The sequence below is a fragment of the Dufourea novaeangliae genome, unplaced genomic scaffold (genome assembly GCF_001272555.1).
Source record: "Dufourea novaeangliae isolate 0120121106 unplaced genomic scaffold, ASM127255v1 scaffold193, whole genome shotgun sequence".
NCBI classification, from domain to species: Eukaryota; Metazoa; Arthropoda; class Insecta; order Hymenoptera; family Halictidae; genus Dufourea; species Dufourea novaeangliae.
Genome location: NW_015374074.1, coordinates 699,983 through 726,122, shown reverse-complemented (window position 1 = coordinate 726,122; position 26,140 = coordinate 699,983). Strand labels below are relative to the sequence as shown.

The 26,140-nt window shown below is 33.8% G+C and overlaps 1 protein-coding gene across 1 annotated transcript in view; it reads right to left on the bottom strand.

Moving 5' to 3' along the window:
- The window catches only part of LOC107190484, a 164,532-nt gene that overhangs the window by 43,578 nt on the left and 94,814 nt on the right, over positions 1 to 26,140 (bottom strand). Inside the window, exons 10-13 of the mRNA XM_015579293.1 lie at positions 25,320 to 25,841; positions 22,833 to 23,126; positions 21,406 to 21,706; positions 11,315 to 11,587 (exon numbers count right to left, since the gene is read on the bottom strand). Of these exons, the coding sequence (XP_015434779.1) occupies positions 11,315 to 11,587; positions 21,406 to 21,706; positions 22,833 to 23,126; positions 25,320 to 25,841 (1,390 nt within the window). The remainder of the gene's footprint in view (positions 1 to 11,314; positions 11,588 to 21,405; positions 21,707 to 22,832; positions 23,127 to 25,319; positions 25,842 to 26,140) is intronic.

Below are 26,140 nucleotides of genomic sequence, written 5' to 3'. Positions count from 1 at the left end.
ACATAGATAAAACTATTGGAATGCACTGTAATTGAAATATAATAATTAAGAGTGCATTCTGGTCTAAACGCTGTAAAAAATAGCCTTTTTAGGATTTTTGTAAACGAAAACTATGGTATATCAAATGAACAATCAGTCTGGGGTTTATTATGAACAAAATGTTTTTATGTTATTTTGTGAAATATATACTACAAAAGCAGCAATGAGTGTGATGTTAAAAAACAAATGCCCAAGCGGTGTACATAATATCTCGAGATCTACTCATCTGAAGTCAAAAAACCGAAGTTTTTCTTGAAACTTGTGGGTATGGTTATCGTATTAAACGAATTCAGAAGTCTTGGTTAACCGACAGATTTTGTATTGAACATTGTTTTATGTAAAATGACCTATTTTCACAACACTTTCACAAAAGCAGGTGCCAATACGCGAATTTTCATTATTTGTTAATAAAAATGTGTTTGATACGATAACCATCCCCACAAAGTTTAAAAAACATTTTGTTTTTTTTTATTTGAGATGAGTGGATCTCGAAACTTTAGGTATACTGTTTGGGCAAACGTTTTTTTCATATCACAGGCATTGCCGGTTTTTGCAACAAGTATGTATTAAACAAAATAACAAAAAATTTATTTTAATATGTTAAAATATATATTAATAAACCAAAGATTGATTGTTTACTGTATTTGTTACGGTCTTCTTTAACAAAAATCCTACAAGGGCCGTTTTTCTAGAGCGTTTACACCAGAATATACCCTTAATACACTATCGGGCAGTGTCTTTCTGTGCAGACTGCTGTCTACAGCCGGTATCATAACTTTTCATTTTAGGAAAAGTTTTCATTGTAGAAAATGTATTATTATAAAGGGTGTTCGGTTGCTAGTGTCAGAAACTGAAGAATAACGTAATTATGTTCAAGGTTGTTACTTCAAGTTATTAACAATAATCTTTTGGAGTCAGAAACGCCTGAAACGGGTCAATTTGCGTACAAGCGGTAAATGTAGGGCATGACAGAGCAGACACGTTCACTGGCGTCACCTAAAAAAACTAGACCTTTACCTCGTAGTAAAAAAAGTGATGTGTAACACCTGCACTCGAGCCTGGGTTATCTTCAAAAAAATGTGCACACGAATCGTTGCACGACATTAAAACTGATTACTCATGCAAATCCACAAGGAACCCCACAGCACACATGCAAACAAAACACACGCTAAATAAACTAACTTAAACTAAACTAAAACTACCTATAATCTATAATCAATGAATTAAATGAATACTATAAAAAAGCTCGACGGCTACTTCGCGTTGATTAGATGTGTTCGCGTTGACGACTGTCCCCGAACTAAGGGAAGGATACTCGAAATCCACGCAGTGTACCGAAAAGTAATAAAAATGTGTAAACATCGAGTGGACCTGCTACCTGCTCCTCGACAGTGTCCCCAACGCTCGTGAATGACCTGCAAGTGTTGGGATTGTACCCAATGAAAGGTACGGTATTTTTTTCAGAGAACGCCACACAGTGGTACGAATCGCGGAAAACACGATAAAAAATCCTTACATCTACATTTCAACGCAGAAAAAATTGAGCACACGTTCTAAGAATGAAATATGAGTTATTGTGAACTTGTATATTTCTATATTTATATATTTATATATTTAATTATTGTCACTTTTTATTTTACTTAAATATACTTTCCTTGATATTTTCAGGAATATAGAAACATGTTGGCCGGGTATAGATACTTATTCCGCGCCGCGCCCAGCCGCGTGATTGCTACCAATATGAGAGGTTAATACTCCCAAGTCAGAGGGATGCGTAAGTTCAACTTTTGCAGTTACATTCCATATACTGTAGGCTATCGAATAATATAAGTTTCAACGATTCACCTCAATTCCGAAAAATGTAACATGAGATTACTTACGACCGTCATATAATTTCTCATATTTCTGTTATTCACAACTATTTATATATGTACTTTAATAGGTAGCATAAAATTAATGCATCCCTTCATTCTATGAATAACTGGAAAATTGTTCAATATATGAAGTGTGATTTATACAAACTATTGACTTCTTAGTCTCTGCGCGCTCAATTACCTTTCTCTCTTATATAATTGCTACCTGTATCAGTTTTTGTTTTCAATTTTATGCTGTAATTAACTTAAAATATTATAACAAATTGGATAATACTGTTAAACAAAATATAAAATTATTTGATCGATATTTCCTCCCCCCTACTGGGTTTAGCTTTAATATAATTCAAAGTTTGAGCCCAAAATCAGATTCTACGACCCCAAGAACCTGTCGAATGACGATTTTTGTAATGATATACGCTAAAATGTAGACGTAAAGATTTTGTATTCCGTTTTCCGCGATTCGTATCACTGTGCGCTAATTGTACGCGCCGTGACTGTCATACTCTACGCTTACCGCTTGTACGCAGATTGCATAGTACCAGGCGTTTTTTAACCCCGATTTCTGAATGTTAATAACTTGAATCCGAACCAGAGATTGGAAACTTATTATCTAGATAAAATGTTTCGAATAACGAATAAAAGATAAAAAAAAGTATTTCGTCATTTTTAATTGTTTAAACGTGGAAATTTCCATTTTTATAATAAAATAATACTTCTTTATGAACGAATCGACATTTGTCGAACAATTATTTAATCTCATTGACTGTTTAAAGCTCAGAACGACACCCTTAGATAATGCTGCTTTTCATTGTGTATTATTCGAATAAAATTCTGCCCAACTTTGATCCGAACCCTCCAGCACAATTTCGTCATGCTTGGTTTTCGTTTTATTTTAACATGTATAATCGCCCTTTAGAGATTCTGACACCAGTAGGCAACCACGCTGTATTATATTAGGTGAACCAATAAGTTATCAACTATTTTTAAATGGTGAGAGTATGTTGAAAATGGAAAACAAAATATTCTGTAAAAATGAATTGCTTTTTTTGAGCAACGTTATGTCAACTTCTTAAATTTGCAATACTTTTCGAATAAGAAAACTGATGTTTAATTTTTTAAAAGAAAAGCTTTTTTTATATCGCGTAAAAGAGGTTGTGAACATGTTGATAACTGAAGGACTGGATCTGCCCTCACTACAGCGTTCCACTAAATAATTGAAAAGATGAATTTACTATAAATTTAATATATTGCACACTCGATTGTACCTCGTAGAAATGTATAAATATCCTCTGTCTATTGATCAAGCTACATAGCGTGTTCAGTGTAGCTACACATCATATGCAATTATTTCATATCTGACCACGTATAAACTGGAAGGTCATAGAAGTTAAACTCATTTTGAAAGTTACACAGAGTGAGGGCATTTAAATGGGAAGACCTAATATATGGTTGTATGAAAACACTCCTTAGGACAAAGTTATACTATTTTTAGGGGAACATATAAAGACAGAAAAAATATTTTCTCAAAATCAATCTTTTGTGAAGTTTCAAGGTCATCGATGTTTTCTCAAAATGAGAATTTTTAACATATTAACGTATTAAATAACTTTGTCAATCGCGTTCGAGACTTCGATAATATAGTACACAAATAGTTGTTCGAAACAATTAGAACAGTGGTAGACTCCGAATGTTTATGCATTTATAGTGTTCCTGACTTGCAAAATGGAGCAAAATAAATATTTTAAGGAAACTTAATAGTATTTATGTATTGTTATTAACATATCAAAATCCCTACTACATGAAACAAAGTTTTCTGAAATTTTTTCTTGTATATCAGTGTCCAAGTTGTAAATTTGCATAAACATTCGCAGTTCAGTAATAAGCAACCAGCCCTCTAATTATTTACGTAGGGTTCGCAGTCCAAAATTCCATCCTATAAATTAACAATTTTTATATTACTTAATTAGTGTTTTTAAGGTCGTGGTTCCAGTGACCTGTGCGGATTATTGACTTTTCACTTTTGGCCGGTTGCAAAAGAAAGAGCCATCCAAGCGAATAAAACGAACCAAATGCTACAGATCTGACAAATTGACATATTTTCCGTACGATACTATCATTTATTTTTGGTGTTGCAAAAAACTTTCCAGTAATGCTGTACTTTCAGCTTATAATATGCAATTATTTACGAAAGTATCTGGGTACTTCACCCATAAACAGATTTCACATATTCAATCAACGTTAAAATTCGATATACAATACTACTTGTACATTGCATTACTACGAATCATGATTCAAATACTCTAGATTATGATGCCCTTAGTTGAGCAATTACAGATAGACAATTGACTCAAAGAATTATTGTTACCCGTGTAAGTAGTAACAGAACGCCCAAAAAAGTTTTCGTTTAAAATCAACATTTATTTTAAACAAACTAAATTAATACTTTGTCGGGCACACTTGCGATTTGATTACGAGTTTTAATACAATGCGCAAAAATTGAACTAGTTCTTTTTATGAAATTCGGATTGTACATTTTAGTACAAGCCACGTTTAGAAATAATAAGACTTTTCTTAGACAATCATGTGTAATTTCTCAGTTGAATGCATTTAAAGTATCTTAATCAAGCTTTATACTAATGTAAACGGTAATTGTTAACTTTTACTTAACATTAATTAAATGTGTAAAATATGTGATACGTATGGGAGTAGACGGATATTTGTTCAAATAAGGGTAAAACAGATGCTCTGGGAATAAAATTTCATAACTCTGACATTAATATAGTAAGAAAGAAATCGAAATTGTGGTTTATTAAAAGAATTTCTTCACCAAACAATCGCTTACATCTAACTTTTTGGGAAAAAGGAAAATGCAAAAAGAAAGAGCGAAAGATCCATCCAATTCTTCGGACCCCCAGCCACTTTATTACACTTTATTTGCACTTTAACCCTTTCACTGTGGAACAATCAGAAACGAAACGTGCCATTAGTCCGGCGCAGTAGTAGCAACAACCGCCATGGTACACGGCGCAATACTGTAGATTACATGCTTGTTTATTAATAAAAATTGCTCACTCAAATCAGTCTTTTTCATTATTTTGCAGTTATATTTATTAAAAAAGTAATTTGCAAACATAAAAGATGTAATATTATACATATACAATATACGCATCTTACATTAGGCGCTTGAAGGCGCTGCTCGCACCAAATGAGCATCTAGCATTGGGCGCCTATAGGCGTTGTTCGCAGTCAAAGGGTTACTATACGACAAGGAACATAATTTATACCAAGAAGTGCTTACCCAACACTACCAACAATTGTGAAATTGTAAAATGTTCGAAAATAAGATCAAAGCACTCAAATACACGGAAAACATTATAAACCTAGTAAGCAGATGTGTACCTATCGCGATCAGCGTTTGTTGATGAACTGATGCAAATCACGGCGATATGTGACTGTAACGACGTGGGAAAATTTAGAACCGTTTTAAAAATAGTGGAAGGTCCCAATTTTACCCAGATATCCGGTTTCGGGTGGGTCTCCCCTATGCAGAATAATTAATAAAAAAGGTCTAAGACTTTAGACTCTAAAGTTTAGAGGCTTATTGGACGAGCGAAACGAATCCTTAAGACTAAACCTACCACCATTATCTTTTTGAAGGGTTTATTTCTTGCACTGTTGTGATGATTACTACTTCTTTCACTTTTGACATTAAAGAATAATATCTCGCTCGTGTATTCTACACCATCTGTAAATGTGCACAATCTATAAATAAGCTCACCCCTTTAAAATATAAATTAACCCTTTAATTTCTCGCTGGCAACTATACATTTTAGCTAGTAGTACTCACAAATAGGAGCAAAAAATGTCTTAATCATAGATCTTAAAATCTTCTGAGATTTTAGAAGCATTCGATATCATGAGTCTCCTTGCAACATATTGAATGTAAACAGAAAAATTGGTTAAAAAGTACATTAATACAAGGTTATTTGGAAAATGACAATACCAGATAATTAATAGTGTTAACAAAAATTACTTTATCTAGGATGCACATCGATCCATAACCCGCAGATGTAAGTTTTGTTTCGAAATTGAAGTAAGACATACGCACAGAACATCTGTAACAAATATGAAAACAAACTGATGTATCTTTCTTTGAAAGAATTCATTTTGGGACCTATGTTGGTTAGACATTTTTTAGTTTTCTGGGTGAGTATCATAAGCCCCCAAGTTTTCGATCCTCTCTTTGTTATAACCCTTACATGATTCTTTGATGGTCTCGAGTAATATATGTACATAATAAGGGTTTAAACTCTTGACCTTTGTATAGCCAGTGTTCATCATACTTGAATCTAACATAATAAAGGGGATATTCGAAATTCAAATGAGATTCCTTGGTATCATAAAAGTTAGTCAACACCCGGCATCTCTAATGTTTCTCACGTTATCGTACAATAGTTCGCCCCTTCCTCAATATCTTTTATATATGTATTCATCGCCATTCATATTCTGCATCCTTATGCGCGCTGTATGGTATAAATTTCGTGAATATCGAACAACCGCTTCCATCCCATATTATGTGGCCAAAGAATAATAAAAAATAAAATATTTTTAGAGACTATTTTTCATATATGTGTAGTGCATTCGAAAAATATTTGCATACTCACGTCTTTTATAAGAAATGTATGGAATTAAATAAATCTACAACAGTAATGAAATATATAATTTGAAATTCAAAAGAATTAACGCGGAGGAAGATTATGGAAACACTCATAAGACCATTTAGAAATCTATGAAATTTATTTTTAAGAGACAATGCTTTTATCCTCTGTATAATTTCAGTTACAACAAAATGATTTTGTTTTCTTCCTTCTAATTCGAGCAGTTCTGACGTTTAAACAGTACAATTAAATACATTTTAAAGGAAACTATTATCTATAGTCTCAAACAAATGTACTGATATAATTCACATATTACTCAATAACATCTGTGTCTTAACTAGCACGAATATGAAATGTGCATTTTGTACATGTTTAACAAAAGTAAATTCAATGATTTAGAAAAAATAATTAGAATTAGTAGTGTCGATCACAGCTAAAAAATTAATTAAGAACTGAACTACAGATTTTATGCAATATACCACATGTAATTGACTAAAGTAAGACACGGTTTTTATTTTCCTTTTGACCTATTACTAACAAAACCATTCATTAAATTAACAAGTTTCCACTTATAATATCCTAACATTCCTAACATTAAGATTCCAATTTTCTATTTTCTAATGAATTCTTAAAAATACGAATACGCATAAATATCCACAATTTATTGATAATAAACTCTTTCTGTTGATAAATTTTCTATTCTTCAATAAATACATAGTACATAAAAATATAAATTTTGCATAAACATCCACAATTTATTGATAAATACTTTGCGTTAATAAGTTTCATACGTGAAGAGCTTTTATTACTTCGAATGCATTAGTGTTTAGAATATGTATAAAGAACAAAAGCGTGTGCCTAAAGTATTCGTCTTAATTGAATTTCACGCACGCTCATTTACAGCGCATCCTCGGTTTCGTTTCACACAAAAAATGCCGATTTATGGGAGTGACATGTGCGCTATTCCTCTTCTCTGTCACAACTACCTCGGAAAGTATGTATACACGCAACACGTAATACGTAACAAGTAACATCTTCAGAGGATAGTAAATACCCGTCGGAAGCTCTGCGTCTCAGAGCATAAAATTAGTGGCAGTTTTAAGGTGTTATATATCGCAAGACGAATTTAGCGAATATTTATGCACACACAGAGTTACATTCTTGGTGCAATGTATGAAATGTCTTGTGGAAAATTCTACACTTCATTACAGTCACTATATAAACATTTTCATTGTTATACATAATGTCAGTTAAATTATAGTTGCGCATGAATTTTAAAATAATTTAATTATTAAGTAACAGTAAAACACTGTTTAATATTTTATTTATTTATTATTCCAATAATTGTATTTTCTCGTGAAAAATTCTATACTCACCAGTCACTATTTAAACATTTTCGTTACTATAGTATTAGTTAAATTACAGTTGTAGGGAATTCATTAAATTATGAAATTTAAGTAATGTAATTTAAAATATAAAACTAAAAATAATTTTTACTACGAGTGCACAGATGGCAGTACGTTTAAGTTTCCACTGCATTAATTAAAAATAGAGAAATGCAGACTATGTATCAAATAAAAATATTGCAAAAAAAATGTACTTGTAATGAAAGTTTTTACTTATTGTATTTTTTTTGTGGCTCAACTCTAATGATTTACACATTTGTGTACTCTATATGTATATTAATCATGTGTATGTGTAGTGTACTGTATCTAATATACGACACATTGATTGAAAGTGGTTTTTCAACACGGCAGTAACAAACGAATAAATTTCTATTGTTCAGTGTAATCAAATCGAAATGTTTTCAGAAGAAACTACAACAGCTATCATTTAACTCCCGTCCAGACACGCGCTGCTGAGTTTATTTAATTGGTAGTACAACGAGAGAGCAATCAATTTTGGGCAAATTGCTCTCGATTTCAATTGCGAGCGTCAGTGTTAAATATAGTGCGTTAAGTGGAATGTATTTAAAACGCTGATTCTTGTATCCAAACGATTCACGTACCATTTAAGCATCGTCAGATGTATTTTAGCAGACGCTTTTTAGATTATTCTCGGAATGTCTCCTCATGGTTGTGCCGTTATAAGCGTCCCAAAAAATGATATCTATTTATTAACCAATTCCATCAATCTAAGGATAAAATTGTACTTTGTTTATTTTTCACGTACATGATCTTTTTTTTTAACTTTGGTAGTTTTTGTATTTTTTACACACCTGTTTACTGTGAACGTTCGTACTTTTGATACTCTTGAGATAATAGAAAGCCAGCAGAGTTTACAGTATAATCGAAAAAAACATGATACTACGTGCAAAAACAAATACAAAATGTAGAACAAAACTGGTTCGTCTTCGAGAAAATCAACTTTACAAATTCATTTAATATATAGGTTTATGCTTCCATAATGTAGAATCAGTATGTAACAAACTTTCAGAGTTGATGTTTTCACTTAAGCAGTACGTAAATAAATTTTACGATGATAATTGTTTGGTATTACTGCCTAGGTATGGAATAATACATTTTGGTAATTTAATATTAATTTTAGATCAAAGTTTACATAGCTAAAGAATGTAGAAATTTACATATGTATTCAGAATGTGCAAAATTGACAATAAAGTTAACTAGTAAATGTGTAAATATATAAAACAATTTTAGATTCATTTCTGGTAAGAGTGCGCTTTTCCTGCTGTAAATAACTTGATGTAGTGTTTATATAAAATGGAACTATAGTATTATTGCATATACTACCGATTGTTCTGTATATGTATTTCTAAAGGACAATCAATACATAAGAGAAGAAAGAATTGAATAAACAAAGATATGAAGAAACAGCTAGCAGCTTTTTAAAAGTTCAAGAAAATCATTGTGTTCCCTAAAAGTATTAATGTATTACATGCAATGTAACATGATGAAATAAGTCGTTAATTAGTGATAGTAGTTCATGCGACTACAAGTACACGTATGCAGGGTGAAAACAAACAAGGGTTCATAACTTCTAGGGTAGATTGTACTCGCCAAATGATGAAAAATGTCCTAGTAAATGTGCGTTGAAATATTAATATTTTCGACATTATAGTAGACTCTTAAGTATATTGTCACTAAACACATTGCCACATGAGGCGGTTCCCCTTCACACGTACTTTCGCGCACACAAATTCGCTCTCCCACCATATTGCGTACGCTGACACTCCAGCACGATCCAGCTTTTGCGCAGGCGCTGAGGCCGAGGCCATGGCGATAGAACTTAGCATGGAGAGGGCTCTAAACTCATTGCCATTTTACACCCCAACAACCCCGAATATGGCAATATAGTTAGAGTCTACTGTATAAACATTTTTTATTTCGGTTAAAGCATGTAACTTTCTCGCTTCGGGAGCTATCGTACTGTATAGCAGGAACCTTATTTCTTCTTTTCCTAGATATAGGTTTTTTTACAATTGTTATTAGTTTTTTACAATTTTCTGTACAGCTTTAACCAAAACAAAAAAATTGTTTATAATTTTGAAAATATTAACTTTTCGACCCATATTTATTAAGACTTTTTTCATCATTTAACGAGTGCTATCTACCTTTGAAGTTATGAATCCATTTTTGTTTTCACCTTGTTTGTATACAAGATTTCTCCGAACTGATGGTACAATCCGAGGGAGGTGATTGTACATATAAAAATAAGTCGAAAAGGTAGAATAACATTTTGTTGTATGATGCTTCATTGAATAGGGACTTGGCTCATACATCTGCTATACTTATTATCAGCACCAATACATAGATGTTAGATGAATGTTAGAATAAAATGTTTTCATTTGAGACTTCGTTTTCGCGAAAATTGACTTTGAATATCTGCTGGATACGCGTGCAATTGAATAGGATGTCGCCAGCGCGTCTCTTCATTGAATTCCGTTTCTACTTACTATGTACATACATAGCATGAACGAATACAAGTGTTTCGGATTAACTCTCAAAGTCGATTTGTTCGAAAACGAAGTCTCAAAAGGAAATATTCAATTGCATATTTTCGACTTATTTTTTTCACGTACAATCTCCTCAACCCGGTTATTCTACTAATTACATAACACCCTGTATATTAAATATTACGAAAGAAACTCAAAAGTAACAAAGAAAATAATTCTTACCAAATTTTTACTTCACCTAAAATGTCCACCACTATTTTCAATAACTTCCAAACAAATTTCGGTCACCCTATTTATTAATTCATTAAAGTATTTTTAATTTCCCCATTTTGCTTTACGATACTTCCAGATCTGTGTGACATATTCACAAATAACAGAACACGCACATAACCAAAATTCGACAAAATAAATCATTTTTAAGAATTATAGTTAGAAATAAAAATAATTTCTGGAAAATTGGTCATAATATGTAATAAACTTTATTTATACAGGCGGTTACTTTCAATACATTACCAAAGAATCATTTATGTAACTAAGAAGTATGTCTGCTTTTAACTTTTAAACGTAGTGGATGTATTTATGCTGGGAATAAGTAGAAACAGAATGCAATGAACAGACGCTTTAGCCAACTCCTATTCGACTGAACGCGTATCGAGCATATTTTCCAATTCAATTAACTGGAAAACACAGCATCACGTGAAGAAGTTTCATTCTACATGTTTTACTAATTTTAACATATAGAATCACCTCATATCAGATTGCACCGCCAGTTCGCAGACACCCAGTGTAAAAAGGTGAAAAGAATCAAACAATGTTGTCCATTGACTTACCGAAACTCTTCGTTTGTATCCTTTTGTACATCTCCCCGCTAATTTTTCGATGTAACATCCTGTGCGTCGCCGTCAGATACTTCTTCCGAAAGTTTGTCTCGCTTTCAGTCGATTCCTGAGAATTTCTCCTTTCTTTCGCGATACTTTCCGGGATCTCGTCGTCGCCGTCCCTGCTGTCCGGCCTTCTCCACACATGGTTCTCCTCGAGGTCACTGATGTAAATCCATTCACTGCTCGTGTACGGCTCCACATAGCTGTCCTCGTCTTCACGACCTGTTATTTCGGATACAGAAGCAGAACGCTGGGCGTGAAATGTTTAAATCCAATTTCCCGGCTAAATTTGAAAGCTCCATGGAACTTGTGAAATAGAGACAGAGCATATTTGGAGAAAGGAGTGGGTTATGATCAGACTTTTAAAATTGTTTATAAGATTTAAAAGATGTATTCTATTGTTTAATCATATTATAGCACATCAAAAAATTGTAATATTAATAAATCAAAAGTCTGGTACACCTGATGAATGTCAATAGAAAGCTTATGGCGATAATTACGGAAAGACATACTGAAAGCTCTAATTAACTAAATGTTTCATTACTTCATATTATTGAAAAAAATGTGTCTCATTACTGTTTTTATTCACTGCAGATTAATTATCAAGCTGTACCACAAATTCCTTATATTTTGATAAGTTTTATTATAAAATAAACGTGGAGAGTACAGAACGGTACTAAAATAAAGTCAAATATACTCTGATCCTATTATATAACGTCGAACTCTTATTTGCTAGTTATAAATTAATTTTAACCTATACAAGTTATCAATTATGTGATTACTATTAATATATACGTGATGCTTACACTTTATTGAAATTTAAATTATAACCATAATATGTAAATAACAAAGGTCCCATTATTATAGCAGCTTCCCAATACTACTGCCTTCATATACCACAGTCTTGCATATAACCGTAACGTTAATTATCAATTGGAATCTCCTATTAACTCATTGGGTTCATTGATTAATCTGTGTTAACAAAGTTTATGCAATTTAATTACAAGGAAGGACAAACAATTGCAGATTAAAATAATCGTCGCTTATATGACGTATACTTGAAGCATAAATAAATTCGTCATGGTTATAAAAAATGTGTTGAAAAAAACTTATCAGATTATTTGGAAGTAAATTGCGGCTTTTAACCTGAAAGTTCAAACTCAGAATAAATTTTCTTAATAGAAAAAAGGAAACATTAGAATCTGCACACTTTTGCTAACGAGATACAAGTCTGTTTCTTCCATTATCCAATTCGTTGAAAGTATTACGATGGTTGTTCTAACTCTTAACCACAATTTATTTACGGACAACCAACTAAATAACAGTAATAATTATAAAATATTTGGATTTCATTATACTCTTTAATTGTAAGTTTAATAATGAAGTTACTGAACTACTGAGTTTAATAGTATTTTACCATAATGTGTAATAAGTTAATGTTAGTTTAGACATTTTTTACTCATGGGCAAAGAAATGAAAACGGATTGCAAATTGGACACTTTATAAATTAACCTATTATTTTTGCGTGTTCCTTACATCATTCTCTTATTCTAATTATTCAAACTATCCATTAATCAAATTTAAAATAATAGAAAAAGAATTCTGTAACTCGAAAGAAGTACGTAACACAAAATTGAACTGCATTTATAATCTTCACGAAGTTACAGGTTACGTTTCTCACAAATGCTTCCTTCGAATTCCATTCAAATCTTTTCTGTTTGGCGATTATCATACCATTTATCATTTTTACGGTCACAGTAATATAAATAAAAACGAATTCGTTAGACAGATATTTTATATTGTACTATGTTAAATTAACGTTTCTACAGATCGCAACTGAAACGTTTATTTTGTAAAAAATAAGTTTAATTCGTTTGAAATGTGTACCGTGATGATTAAATAGATTTCATCACACGAGATATTATATAATACATCCCACTTTTATACAAATTGGTGTTTTTAGATTCTTGGAAATCTTTAAACCCTGCAACTACCTATTCCCGATTAGGGAATGTTTTGTTGCGCACAGCGAGCTCCCGATTGGTAGCCAACGTTACCACGGGAGCGCGGCCGGCAGACTCGCGGTCTGATTGGTCGGGGTTATTCGTTATTATCTCGTTAATAAAGTCTCGGACAACATTTTTGCTAAGGAAAAACTTCTTTCAAATCACTTCACAAGGCTCCCATTTCCGGGTCCTCCAACATTTTTGTTACACCCTGTATAAGAAGTACAGGGGCCTTGCGATTATTGTCCCAAGCTCGGGTCCGCGCCGGAACAATAATCATGGACTACGCGAAACGCTTCTGACCCTCGTGAATACGTTCTTTGCCCGAAGCTCGAGCCTCGGCAACTCGCCTTTGCAGTATTCCGAACATAGAAAAGGACAAGCGATTGAAAAACAGAGAGAAAGCTTCTGTTTCCACTGGACTCGACCGCGTGGCCTGCCTGCGACGCTCTCACTGACCAATGGTTACATTATAGCCAACCACACAATCCGATTGTGTGTGTATAGTTTCGGCCAATAATAAAAATACGTGTGACTGGAGAAGCATGATTCAGCTAATGATACCAAATACGATATAATTTGGATCATATTGACTCATCTAGAAAGTGTTAACAGTTCATATTCGTTTATTATCGCTTCTGATAAATCATAAGTGAATATGATCCAAATTTTGTCTTGTTTGGTATCATTTTAATCAGAAAAATTTCACCAATATGTTCATACAGGTTTCATTAATAAAGAACCAAAAATAAAAAAGTTTTATCATTACATTAGTATTGTCTCGCCGACACCCGGGAATGTAACCTTTTGTGGGTTCCCAACGTTCAGTCGTTGGCTCGTGAATTGGAAGTCGCCTAGGCGCGCTCCCCCCCCCCCCCCCCCCCCGCCTATGATGGGGATGACGCCTGGACAATAATCGTGGATCAACAATCAGTCATTAGTCGCATGGTCCTGTACATAAATTTTTCAGATGACTGTCACGGGGACATTGGGATTGCTCGCAGAGTTTAATTAATTATTAATTAATCCTTTATATTGTTAAACGAATGAAAAGACAGCAGTGCATGTGAAGGCCGGGGGCGTGCGCGTGTCCTGGTGTGATGCATGTTATATTAAACTAACACGTTATGGGCCCAAGCCACAAAAATAATAAGCGTACATTTTTTTAAATTTAAAAGTGGTTTTTGAGGTTAAAAGAGTACGTGCAGATCACAAAAAAAAATCAAACATAAATAGTATCACCAAAAATTGAAGTGTTAAATAAAAATAACTATGAAATATGGAAAATGCAAATAGAAGCTGTGCATATAAAAATGAGTTATGACAATATGTGAGTAGTAAGAGAACTAATAAAAATCGGAAAATACGCAGCATAATACTACAGCACAGAATGATTGGATAAAAAATTATCAAAAGGCTAAATCAGACATAATAGTGTGCATAAGCCTGAATGAATTGACACAATTAAAGGGATGGCAGAGTTCATCGATGTATGGTTAAAACTGGGAAATATCTATGCAACAAAAGGTCCTACTCGGAAAGCAAATCTTAATCCTCGTGTTCCTGCGGCCGGGTCATCGGACACCCATCGGTAAGCACATTTACCCGAACATTTTTTTTTTAATTTGTTTATTTAAAGTCGCATTCACCTCTACGGGTTATTAGCGACTACTCAAGCTTACATAGTCCGAACATTTTTATACGTCAACGAAACGAATAATTTCGAGATGTTGCTATGGGTCATGATTAACCGTTTTTAACGGTCCATACTCCAAGGGTTAAGCAACTCACGCATTGATAATCATTCACGCTGATGTGTTATTCATTCACTGAAACATAAGAATGAAGTATTTGATAAGTTCCTACAGTACAAAAGCATGGCAAAATAATAAAAAATAGAGCTGTTACAGACAGACAATGGAAAGGAGTAGTGTAATTATCAATTCTGTATTTGAGAATGCAGAAGCCAACTATGTAAATCCAGATTATCATGAAGCTCTAAACGGCAAAGGTAGACAAGTTTGGACTGAAGAATATATCAAGAAGTCATACAGTTAATAAAAAATTCTACACGGGAAATAATTGAAGAGCCAAGGGAAGGTAATATTATTGATTCAAAATTGGTTTTAACAAATTAAACAAATACTACTGGAAAAGTAACAACTAGGAAAGCCAGGTTGGTAGCCAGAGGTTTTTCACAGGTTTATGGACATGATTACTTTCTAACGTTTGCTCCAGTAGTGGGGTAGAGTAATAACGTATTTTAATAGTTCTTGTAGTTCAACTAAATCTAAAAATTGACCATATGGATGTAACTAGTGCTTTTTTAAATGGGAAATTAAGAGAAAATGCGTAAATGAAGCTTCAAGATTTTCTAGAACAGTTTTCAATTTATATACTTGAAAATGAAAAAGATAAAAATATTAAAGGCAGAAATAATCTATGATAGACAAAATAAGAAAAGGCAATAAAGTTTGTACGCTGAAAGAAGCCTTATGTGGGTTAAAGCAAGCAGGCAGAGTCTGGAATACCCAAAGAGATAACATTCTTCAAAAACTAAATCTAAAAGCTTTGAAAATAGAGCTTTGTATGTATTATGATATGAACAAAACTTATAAAACTATCATTATTATATATGCATACAATATGCTTATAGCTTATGATGATGAAACCAGACTTAATGAGATTAAAATTAAATTAAACACTGAACTTGAAACCAAAAATTTAGGAGAGACTAAACATTGCATAGGTATAGAAATAGTTAAAACAAATAATAGGATTTTTCTTCTTCAAAGGAAACACATCAATAAAATTATAGAAAACTCCAAATTAATAAATGCAAAAATATCTGAAACTCCTGCTGATCCAAATGTATTATATACTTTTTATCGGTTCCTATTAGACTCGATATAATGCACACCATAGTATCCTATTTCTAAATCAATTTAATACATGTTTTACAAGAGCATATTGGAATGTAGCAAAGTGAGTAGTTAGGTGTTTGAAGAATACTATAGATTTTGGTTTGGTATATGAAAGAAATGACTTAAAAGTCGAAGGTTATCTGGATGCAAATTGGGGTTCTGTTTTGCGATAAAAAGTCATTCACTGGATATATTTTTAAGCTTAACGGTTCAATCATCTCATGAAAAAGTGAAAAACAAAGAATAGTATCTGTCATCTGCAGAAGCAGAATATATGGCAACGTCCAAATCAACCAAAGAAATTTTGTTCTTGAGAAATTTATTGTTAGAATTAGATGTAAAACTAAATATTATTCTATAGAACGATAACCAAAGTGCTAAGTTGCTTGCGAATAACTTGCGGTATCACTTCATTAGGGACGCTTTAAATAATGAAGTTTTTGAGTTAGCATACTTACCGTCTGAAAGAATAATCACAGATATATTGGCAAAAATGCTAACAGTAGACATTGGTAAACATTTGGTACGATTCGGGCACAGTATAGGTATAACCACAGCCGCCTCTAATACAGAGTCGGCTGTGGTATAACGTATTACCGGTATAACCTGGTATAACCAGTAGAGTCATTTGGCGAAAACAGCGTCTCAAAAATATTACAGCGCATGTGCTGCCATATGCAATCAAGAACATGGCGATAGTCACGTGTCTTTCGATTGTTTGGCGCTATTCTCAATTGAATCGAGAAAATTGTACACATATGTATAGTAAAAGCGTTAATTCAGTAAATGTATACATTTCTTAGTTAATGTATGCACTTACTAATCTGGTTAGTAAATGTATTCACGAGGAACGAAATTTATACTTTTACTAGTAAATGCATATAGTTACATTTCTGATTTAGTAAACGTATGCACAAACAAAAATGCATTACATAATTTCAATAAACATTTTTGCTAGCATCTGGTCATATAAATCATAATATAACTTATAAATTTTGCCTTAAAAAGGCCGCGTCTTTACATTTTACATAGGTAATTAATTTCACAGATACTAATCATTTAGATTATATTATTGAAATGAATAAAAACAGTAAGAAGGAACATTTTCTGTTAATCTATGTAACTGAAGTATTTAGTTTACATTATAATTGTTTCTTTTTAAGTGTATTAAATAAAAATATAACCTAACTAAACCAATATTTTTATATTTATTAAATAAGAAAAACAATTTTCGTAAAAAAGATGCCTAGAATATTCACACAAAGTGTTAAGTTTTCAGTTTTCATTTTTGTTCTTTAAATATACCTATATTTAAAAAAATTATACTTTCAACATTATGCTTTTATACTAACGTGCTGTAGGAAAGTATGCATTATCTAGTAAATGAATACATTTAGTAGAAGTAGTATACAGTTTTATACTCAGTTCATACTTCTGCTGAAATCGTACTCAAATGCATACACTGACTAATAAGTGTGTAAATTTACTAAACTTCACGCTTTTACTGTGATATGTATATTTAAATATATTATAATAATATATTTTTCTCATCTTTTGCAGTGATTACACTTTATCTCCCCTGTATTTCAAAATGAACTATATACAGTAAGCATTGATAAATCTGAAATGGACACGATTCTGAGAGTTCTATTTGACAATAAGCTCTCGACGAGTTTTTTTTATTACGTATTGGCACTTGGAGAGTAATACTCTTCGAAGTTACTCTCAAATGGATACACAATTTGAGAGTACTCTCGGGAGCAACTATTGTAAGGAAGCATCAAATGGACACCTATAGCTTTATTTAAATATTATATTAGGTTGTCCAGTAATTTCATACCGTTTTTAATTTTTTATTTTTTAATATTTGAACTTCTCTTGGTAAAAAATCATGAAATTCACTAACAGATGCCAAAAATTCCTGTAAAGAAACGATGACCGGTCAGTCATTTTCATGATTTTTTCCAGAAGAACCTCAAGTATAAAAAAATAAAAAATTAGTAACGCTAAGAAGTTACAGGACAACTGTATTCATACTTATCTGCTTTTCACAATTTAAATATTAGCGTACTATACAATCCATTACATGGCAACTGTTCGACGCTACATTAAAGGACACGACACGGAGTGACAATACTGATTAAAAGTATTTATACTGTGTCCGAGCGCTTCTCCCACCACTCGGCTACTGAGTTATCAAAGTTAATTAGGTTTTTTTATTAACGATTATGAAATATTATGGAAGAAAAATACTTTTTTTTACATAAATTCATTCTGTTAAACATTCTGCGTAATAAAATATTAAGGTATTATGTGAGAAAGATAATAATTCGTGACATAGTTTAGTGGCAAATGTCTAAATAGCTTGGTTAGCATCTTTTACCCATTACGTGTGATTCACGAGACAAGAAACAATGAAATTGGCACCAACATTCCTATAGTTATCCGAGAAATAAAATTGTTGTTCAAACAGAACATTCAAATATGTCGTTGAATTCGTCATGAAATGTTTAATAATATGACAGTAATAAAAATATATAGGTCCATTTAAAAAAAAATTACATTGGTATTAAAATCTGTGTAAATAACAATTTAAAGAAAGAGTCAAATATTCTATTAAGTATACTTCATGAATCATAAAATCAAATAACTTTCATATGAAATATTTTTTTGCATTTTGAATGGTTACAGAAATAATAGCGTGCATATAGTTAAACCGGACATTCTGTACATATTTTACCATTTCTTCGATTTTTATGATTACCACCTTAAAGATATTTAATATTCTTATACTTAACTCTAACTTTGTTATAAATTATACGTGTCACGTATTTTTACAGGTTTACATACATAACACATATTTAATGTATAAATTAATTTTTTTAATGAAAGAAATGTTAAATAATATTATGTTCCAAACTGAGACGATCTTTAGGTTAAACAACACGTAAAATTATTAAACGAAGTTACGCTACAAACTTAAGGTAACAGGAATTAGGACATATACCCTACTCGAATATCGGTAATTTTATATGGCACAACCTAATAGAACAAACATAGTTCAGTTAAAATGATATGTATTTGATTATCGTTTTTCGTACCGACAATGAGCTTCTCTGTATTAGAGTGCTTGAATGAGCATCTCTTTACTGAGAGAAATGGAAGTCAGAAATCTTCATAAGAGAAGATGAAAAGTAACCGAAGACCCGGCGAAACTTTTCTAAGTAACGGTGGCGGCTCCACTCAATTTTTCAATCGTGCCTCGTTACGCAACTTTTTACAAGAGAGACGCTTGCCTACCTTTATTATGCCCGTTTCGCAATACTTCGTACACCCATACCTCCGTATAACGCGCCAGATATGAAAGCAGTTAATGAAGTTTATGCGCCCGGAACTTCTTGAACGTGCTTTTTATGACGGGCGGCGTACAAGTCCTTATTAGAATGTGTTTTATGTAAGTTACCGGGAACGGAGGTAATATTTCTTAGCTAAACTTCCTGGACAAAGATCTCTCAAGGAAATTCTGCTTAAGAAATTTATCGTGGTTAGTGGCACGTGGTTTGAATTGGTGTATCTCAGAAGTTGTAACAGAGAAGTTTGCAACATAATTATTATAATAGAAGAAACACTATTGTATCGCAGTTTTTGGTTTGTAATTTATTTAATTTCAGAATGCTCTATATTGTCAAATGTTGAATGTCAGAGTGTTCATCAGTTATTGAAGTAACTTTCAATTAAATTGAATTATTTATTAGTTATCGAATGAAAGTATTTTGACGAAATAATGCTTCAAATTTTAACAATGTCGTAAGAGTTACACATATTTTTTGTGATAATGTAACAATATTACAAACAAAGTAATTAAACTGTAACAAATTAGAAAATATACATAATACCAATGTTTACTGTAAAAAAGCCAATAGTTTAAACCAGAACGACTAGTGTTTAAAAATAAATAATTAATGATAGAGTTAGTAGCATAGTAAAAGTAGAGTTTTTGCAGTGAATAATAATTCTCTTAAACAAGCTCTGGGTCCTTTAAATTTTTTTTTTTGAAAATTTTAATTTTCTTAATTCCATTAGTTTACTAATACACAAAAGTTTCCAATTACTCTTTCTTTGTATCTTCATTATCAAAGATATAAATGAAATAGTGTTAGAAGTTTTCAAAATGGTTAATTTTGATAAATTAATAAGCAGGTAATCTGGAAAAATTGCAATTCTATGTAAGAAATTTCAAAAACAGCTACTTTCTTTTATGATTGGCTTGAAAAGGGCGACATTTCATGTACAGCAACCTAATATAAGTTTATATACGTACTATATTAAGTCTACGTAAAAGCTTCCACTTTTTATACGATCTCGTCCATAAATATTTGGACACCTGTTCTAACTGTAAAGTTTGTGGTATCTCATACAGGATCCACACCTTGTACCACTTTTATTACTCTCATTCACGTACACGTTACATATTCAGCTTTAGCATTTCCTAAACAATGTATCTTTAATAACATCAGTGATTTTGGGACGACCTTTCAGGTTTATTTTATGTATCAGAAGTAGTTCCATACTTTGTTTTGTAATAACTTTCGAAAGATATACTGTTGCTTTTTCAATATACATATATTATTTACTGAAGCTTGGGATTTAAGCATGATAAATTATATGAATTAGATGGATACTTTTGTTCATATTGGGAAGCACTCCCTTGGTCTCAGTGACCAATCAAATCGGTCGACGTCTGACGAAAACAATCTGACGACCGATGTCGGTGTCACCGTGACCACAGCCTTAAGCCGGGGATCCACCGACAAGCTGAGCTAAACTATGCTATGCTATGCTATGTTTAAAAATATTTGCTTTAATGCATATACATATACGGAACCACCTTCACAGCATACATACATACATATAGCACAGCATAGCATAGCATAGCTTAGCTTAGCCTTCCGGTGGATTCCTGGCTTTAGCCTGTACTATACAAATCTAACGCGATACTAATCACCGCTGCAAACAGAGCTTCTATATCTCTCACTTCGTACAACCGATTCTCGATCGTGAGATCTTCCGTCAGAACACAATTGAACTGTGAAAATCTTGCAAGACTGACCTGTAAGAATCTCCAAACTGACGTCTGTGCTCCTGGCGTGAAGCCTCTTCCTACCCATGGCGGTCTCGTCGATGGATCCTCTACTTCCGTGTCTGGTTGCGGCCCGTTCCTCCGACTTTGCTCGAACGTCCGATCTGCCCGCGCTGCTGCGTCGATGCCTTCTGTCGCCTCGATCCTCGGACCGGTACCTTTTGTCGAACTTCTTGTAGAGCCTGTGGCCGGACACGTGCTTCGAGACGGCTCTGTGCCCTTCCGGCGAGTCCGCGAAACCTGCCGGCGGTCGAACGATCTCTTCCGAGACCTCGGGGTGGAGCAACACGACGGCACGCACGATAGAGAAAAGAGGTAGATAGACCGACAGATAGAGCGACAGATCGATCTGAACTTCAAGCGTTTACGTACGTTAACCCTCGGAAGGCGAATAGTCTGGGACCGACGCGGCAGACGAACGCAGGGTCATTTTGAACCGTGATAGAATTTCCGTTCTACGCGGGTGTCAAGAAGGCATTTTGTGTATAATTTTATGTACATTTTCAGGCTCATATGTTACATTTAGATTTAATTACGAAGAATACGACAACGATTGCATAAATGGGTCAGAATAATTCAATATTCGCTGTACGAGGGTTAAACGTCTACTAGGTTCCTAGATCGCTGTAGAATTCTGGGACGAGCGAATTTAAACTGCTTCACAGTAATATTACTTTCCGAGATTTTACTGATTATGTGCGAATGTTTGTGTACTGAATTGTATTCATTATTGCATACTTTGAAATTTTACAGTTGGCGAGTTTTTTTCAATCGGAGGGAGAATATTGTTCAATTGAAAGAATTCAAGAACAGGACATGTTCACTGTTAGTCTATGGTTTCACAACTCTGTTTACGAAAAGAACCTGGTTATCCGAGAACCCTCAAAATTATTAAAAATCATTAGAAATATAATGAAACTGTATCTATAAACAATACTCACGAGAAGAATCAAAAAGGTTAATGGACAATTACAAAAGATAAACAATAGTAACTCTTTTATTGAACATGTTGACTAGTGGACATCTGTCGTTTTGGAATTCATGACTTCAAATGTTTTCTATTACCCTCGTGGCTACGAAATTCACTGCCAGAGAAAGAATTCTAAAATCGATACTTCACACTCGAATAGTAGACATAGGGTGATGGTGAACCACAGAAGTAGGAAGGAAAGAAGAAATTCGAGGCCCAAGCAACTAACTACACTATAAACTATTTGGTCTATTAGTTCGATACACTACGGGACTTCCAATTAGTCAAATCTTTGTCAAGCATAGGATCAATATACTACCGTGACGGTTTCAAATACTCTGCTACCTCCATTTTGCGTCGTACTTTCAAGCATTTACGTGATTCTTTCCCTTATGGGAAAGAATAGAATTAATAATAAATAATTTACCTCTCTGCCGCAATGGTGACATTGAGGGGCGTCGAGAGCGCTGACAGTGAGGCATTGGTCCGCGCCCTCGCTGTAAAAGACACTGTCGCTTCCTGGACTGACGGACCTCAAAGACTCCACTGAAAGGGCCTTTAATCTCGCTTCTGGGCTCTGCGCTTCGACAATCATTGCCCGTTGTCCGTTATGCCCTGGACTTCGTTGATAACGGCCTGGACTCAGCCTCGAACACATTATGTCGTCCGCTGCGCGTGATCTTCTTCGTGGTAGGCTGCCTGTTATGGCTGCGTTCTTGTCCTAAATCGAATGGGGATAGTGCGTTTTCATATCGTAGGATCTGTGTCCTTATGACATGATTGTTATGATACAGAAGTTGGACCATGACATTTTACGTCTTTTCATATTGATTTATCATAATAATATTCCGTTGCTGCAAATGTTTTGAGGCTTTGTTAAATATACGTATAATTTTCGAAAAAGTTCTTATACAATTATAAAAGACATCAATGTTTTATCAAAATTTAGCAAATCTATAGCATTGATATTGTTTCTTCCGCTTGGTGGATACAAAGGTCCATATTAGCAATTCCCTAATTCTTTTGAGCTGTGTGTATTAAATGGCTATTTAATCTTATACGAATGTTTATATTCCTGTTATATTACATTTTTCAACTGGATTTTGTACTTTCTAAATAATACATACATGTACAGTCCTGTTACACTTGGTACATTCTCAGAACGTAAGCAGCTCTTTATTTTTATTTTTCGAAAGGTAGAACGTTTGCAAGAGGATAAATCGTAACAGAATGAACTAAATTTATCAAAGAATGTTTTGCATCATTATTTAATTTTTATGTTCAATAATGATAGGAAGGCAATGTTATTGCGTATGATGATAAAGTGGGTAATCACGAGTGGTGTGAACCTCACTTTAACGTGTGTTTTACTTTAATCATAAAAGAGAGCTTTATATTTGTATGTATTCTTGAATTCCGTACTTACATGAATAGTTGTAATAAAGTCTGACTAATAAGTCAGAAACTATGTTTTTTATAGTTAAATTACAAATTAAGAACATAATTTGTAAAAGTAGTAGAGTCGTATGCAATAATGTTTTTAGTTTGTAACTTGACTATAAAAAATGAAATTTCTCCCGTGCAGATCTTATTAAATGCAAATAGAGAAAAACAAGAATTTTAATCTGTTACTAAAGAGTTCATTTTAAAATGTTTTAAGTATTATGGATATTGTACTGCTCGTTTCCATTTTCCATTCTACTTCGAATATTATTCACAAATAATCATAAAATGCAAAATATATTGTTATGAGTGATGATGGTGTCTGTAGGTGCGTTCAATGTATGACTTCGACATGAACTATGAACGCATACATGCGTCCAACGAAACATTGCCCTAGGTAAAATTGATCCAAACAAAAGTCAGATAAATTAGCTGATGCTTACATATACATTCACGTAAGCGAAGATGAAAGTAGGAGAGATTAATATTACTCTGTCTAGAAGATAGAAAAATTAATATTTCTATTCAGTACACGGTATGTGAACAATTCTTCAATGACGATCGTTATTACACAATGACATGCATCCACAGTACGGGTTTGTTATTAGAGTAACCCGTATTCGAAGTGTTGACACGTCAGATATCATGTCGGTCATTACTGACCGAAAGTCGATTTTCCATTCAGACCGCGTGGCTTACCGATGATCGACGCGATTACATATGATAAACCAGTATGAAATGTAAAATATAATGTTCTGTTTTTCAAAATTAAAGTGGCAGTCATATTTCTAGCACTCCCCCCCCCCCTAGGTCGTTTGATATTTCCTTCAAAACATTTCTTGCAAAATATTCTAACACTTGTAAACAATTATCGGATCGTTCAGCTGACCGCATGGCGTTGCGTAAAAATAAAGGTCAACAATATGAAGTTAGTACTAAACGCATGGGCGTAGCCAAGGGGGGCAGGGGCGGGTGCACTTTTATAAAATATTTGCGTAATATTTAATATTGCAGTATAATTTGAGACACGACCAACAGCCCCTATTAACAAAACTCATACATTTTCAACGATTTACGACTTTAAAATCAAAATAAAGTGTGTCTGGCTATGGACAGCCTTTTTCACTGTGGCAGTCGATGTGTTAAATGCTTTTGCTCCGCCTAACTGATCATCTGGCTACGCCCATGACTAAATGTGTTAGCACGTTCCGTGCCACAGTGAAAAAGGCCGTACGTAGCCAGACAATCTTTATGTCGTTCTTCAAGTCATAAATTACCGAAAATGTGTGTCTTTTGTTAATAGAGGCTGTTGGTCTTGTTTTAAACTACAGTTCAACATATGTACCACCGATGGTACGCGTTAAATTTCCCATTCAGGCTGCGTGTACCACCGGTGGTACATGTGGTACGGAACGTGTTAAGAAACAAATGTCACTCAATTTCTCTTCATAAGAAAGTATCATCCACTCACCTCATTACTCCTCCTTCTAGCGGAAACATAACCGCTGGTCTTCTTTCGAGGACTCTCCCTAGTTCTTCTGTGTCTTCCCCCTTCAGCGTTGTCTCGATGCATATGATGGTGATGGTGATGATGCATATGGTAATGATGACTGCAGCTGGAATCATCGGACGTCGGCACATGTCCATTATCCTCGACCGGTTCCACTCGCCAGTCCTCTTTCTGGGGACTTCGAGGTAGCTGTTGCTGTTGCTGTTGCTGCGTTTGACTCAACTGAACCGTTTCGCGTTTTCTGTTGTTTCGGTGCGGGCTCTTCGCGCTCGTCAACTTCACCTTCGATTTGTGACGGTGACTCGGTGTTGGACTGACTTCAACGATGTCCGTGTAATGCTCTGTGCCGCGTTCAGTATCCGGTGTACCTCCCGGAAACTCAAGAGTGAAGTTTTTGCGTCGCCTGCGACGCTCCTCTTCGCTCCAGGTGCGCTGGTCTGGAGGTGACTCGGCATAACCGCCGGAAGAAGAACGGTGACCTTCCTGAAAATTAGTACGAAACAGAAGGAATATAACATTTTGCTAACCCTTTCGGTATCTGAAGTCTGGATCAATGGAATTCCTACTGATTAGATGCATTTGAAGTTATTAGCCTCTTTGCAAGGGACACCTGTTTCATATGTATCGTATACAGGGTGTCCCAAAAATGTCCTCCGACCCGGAAATGTGGCACTCGGGGGGTGAATTGGAACAACTTTTTCCTTAGCAAAAATTTAAACTGAGGCTTCGTTTACGAGATATTAACGAAAAACCGCGACCAATCAGAGCGCGAGTTTGCCAGC